Here is a 1,477-nt window from a genome sequence, read left to right as displayed (position 1 = left end):
TTATACCATATTATAAAATTATTTCTAAAAATTTTTAATTTGAAAAAAAAATATATCTCTAGAATAATACTAAAATATTATAGTAAGTTGCTAAATAAGTTCGGTACAAAACCCATTAAACGTAAACTTTTGTCTTGTTTGAATTTTAAATGTTTTTTTCAATTGAGTTTCGAATATTTCAGTTTGAATAATGTTATACATCTAAATTATTTTATTAATCAAGTCTAATCAAATTAGTTTAATATAACAAAAATTAATTATAATTAATATTATTTTAAATTTTATTATTTAACTTGATTCAACTTAATTCATAAAAATACTTTCTATATATCATTATTTGTAGAATCTTTGAGTCGAAGACTTTTCCATATTTCTAACACGTATTTGTGCCACGTAGGTACTCATACCGCATCGACTGCTGCCGGTAGCAGAGTTTATAATGCATCATACTTTGGGTATGCAACTGGAACAGCCACAGGAACAGCACCAATGGCACGTTTGGCTGTGTACAAGGCCTTATGGGAAGAAGGTGCTGTCTCTTCAGACATAATTGCAGCCATTGATAGTGCAATTGAAGATGGTGTTGATGTTCTTTCACTCTCATTTGGTTTTGATCGTACGCCTTTGTACACTGACCCTGTTGCAATAGCCACGTTTGCAGCCGTGGAGAAAGGCATATTTGTTACCACTTCTTCAGGGAACGATGGACCTTTCCTTGGAACACTTCACAATGGAACACCTTGGGTTATAACCGTTGCTGCTAGCACTGTGGACCGTGAGTTTCACGGAACAATAACATTAGGCAACGGTGTTGAAATTACCGGATTGTCCCTCTATCCGGGTCCTGATGTAATTAGCCACACTTCAATAGTGTACGACATGGCGTTTTGCAACGACACTAATGAGCTACACAAAGTTAAGGACAAGATTGTTGTGTGTGAGGAAAATGGATTAGTCTCTCTTGATGATCAATTTTTCAAGGTTGAAAATTCGAAAGTGTTTGGTGCTGTGTTCATAACAAATAGTAGTGACATCTTGTTCTACTTACAAAGCAGTTTCCCAACACTTTTTGTTAATCCCATGAATGGTAAGATTATTAAGGATTACATTAAGGTTGGTGGCAATGGTTCAAAAGCTAGCATGTCTTTTAAGGAAACAATTTATGGTACAAAACCAAACCCTAGTGTTGATAGTTATAGTTCTAGAGGGCCATCGTATAGTTGTCCAAATGTTCTGAAACCGGACATAGCGGCTCCCGGAACGTTGATCTTGGCGGCGTGGCCGTATGCGACTCCGGTTGCGCAATTGGGATCCAAAAACCTTCTGAGCAATTTTAATCTGTTAACTGGAACATCAATGGCATGTCCTCATGTTGCCGGCATAGCTGCCCTTCTTAAGGGTGCATACCCTCAATGGGACCATTCAGCAATAAGGTTAGCTAAAATTATTTCATATTTTTTATTTATAATTATATTTT

At 35.9% G+C, this 1,477-nt stretch overlaps 1 protein-coding gene across 1 annotated transcript in view; it reads left to right on the top strand.

Annotated features, from left to right (window-relative positions):
- The window catches only part of LOC107624276 (subtilisin-like protease SBT1.9), a 3,379-nt gene that overhangs the window by 989 nt on the left and 913 nt on the right, over positions 1 to 1,477 (top strand). Inside the window, exon 2 of the mRNA XM_016326767.2 lies at positions 398 to 1,433. Within this exon, the coding sequence (XP_016182253.1) occupies positions 398 to 1,433 (1,036 nt within the window). The remainder of the gene's footprint in view (positions 1 to 397; positions 1,434 to 1,477) is intronic.

The sequence above is a fragment of the Arachis ipaensis genome, chromosome B02, assembly GCF_000816755.2.
Source record: "Arachis ipaensis cultivar K30076 chromosome B02, Araip1.1, whole genome shotgun sequence".
NCBI lineage: Eukaryota > Viridiplantae > Streptophyta > Magnoliopsida > Fabales > Fabaceae > Arachis > Arachis ipaensis.
This window is presented reverse-complemented; position numbering and strand designations above follow the sequence as displayed.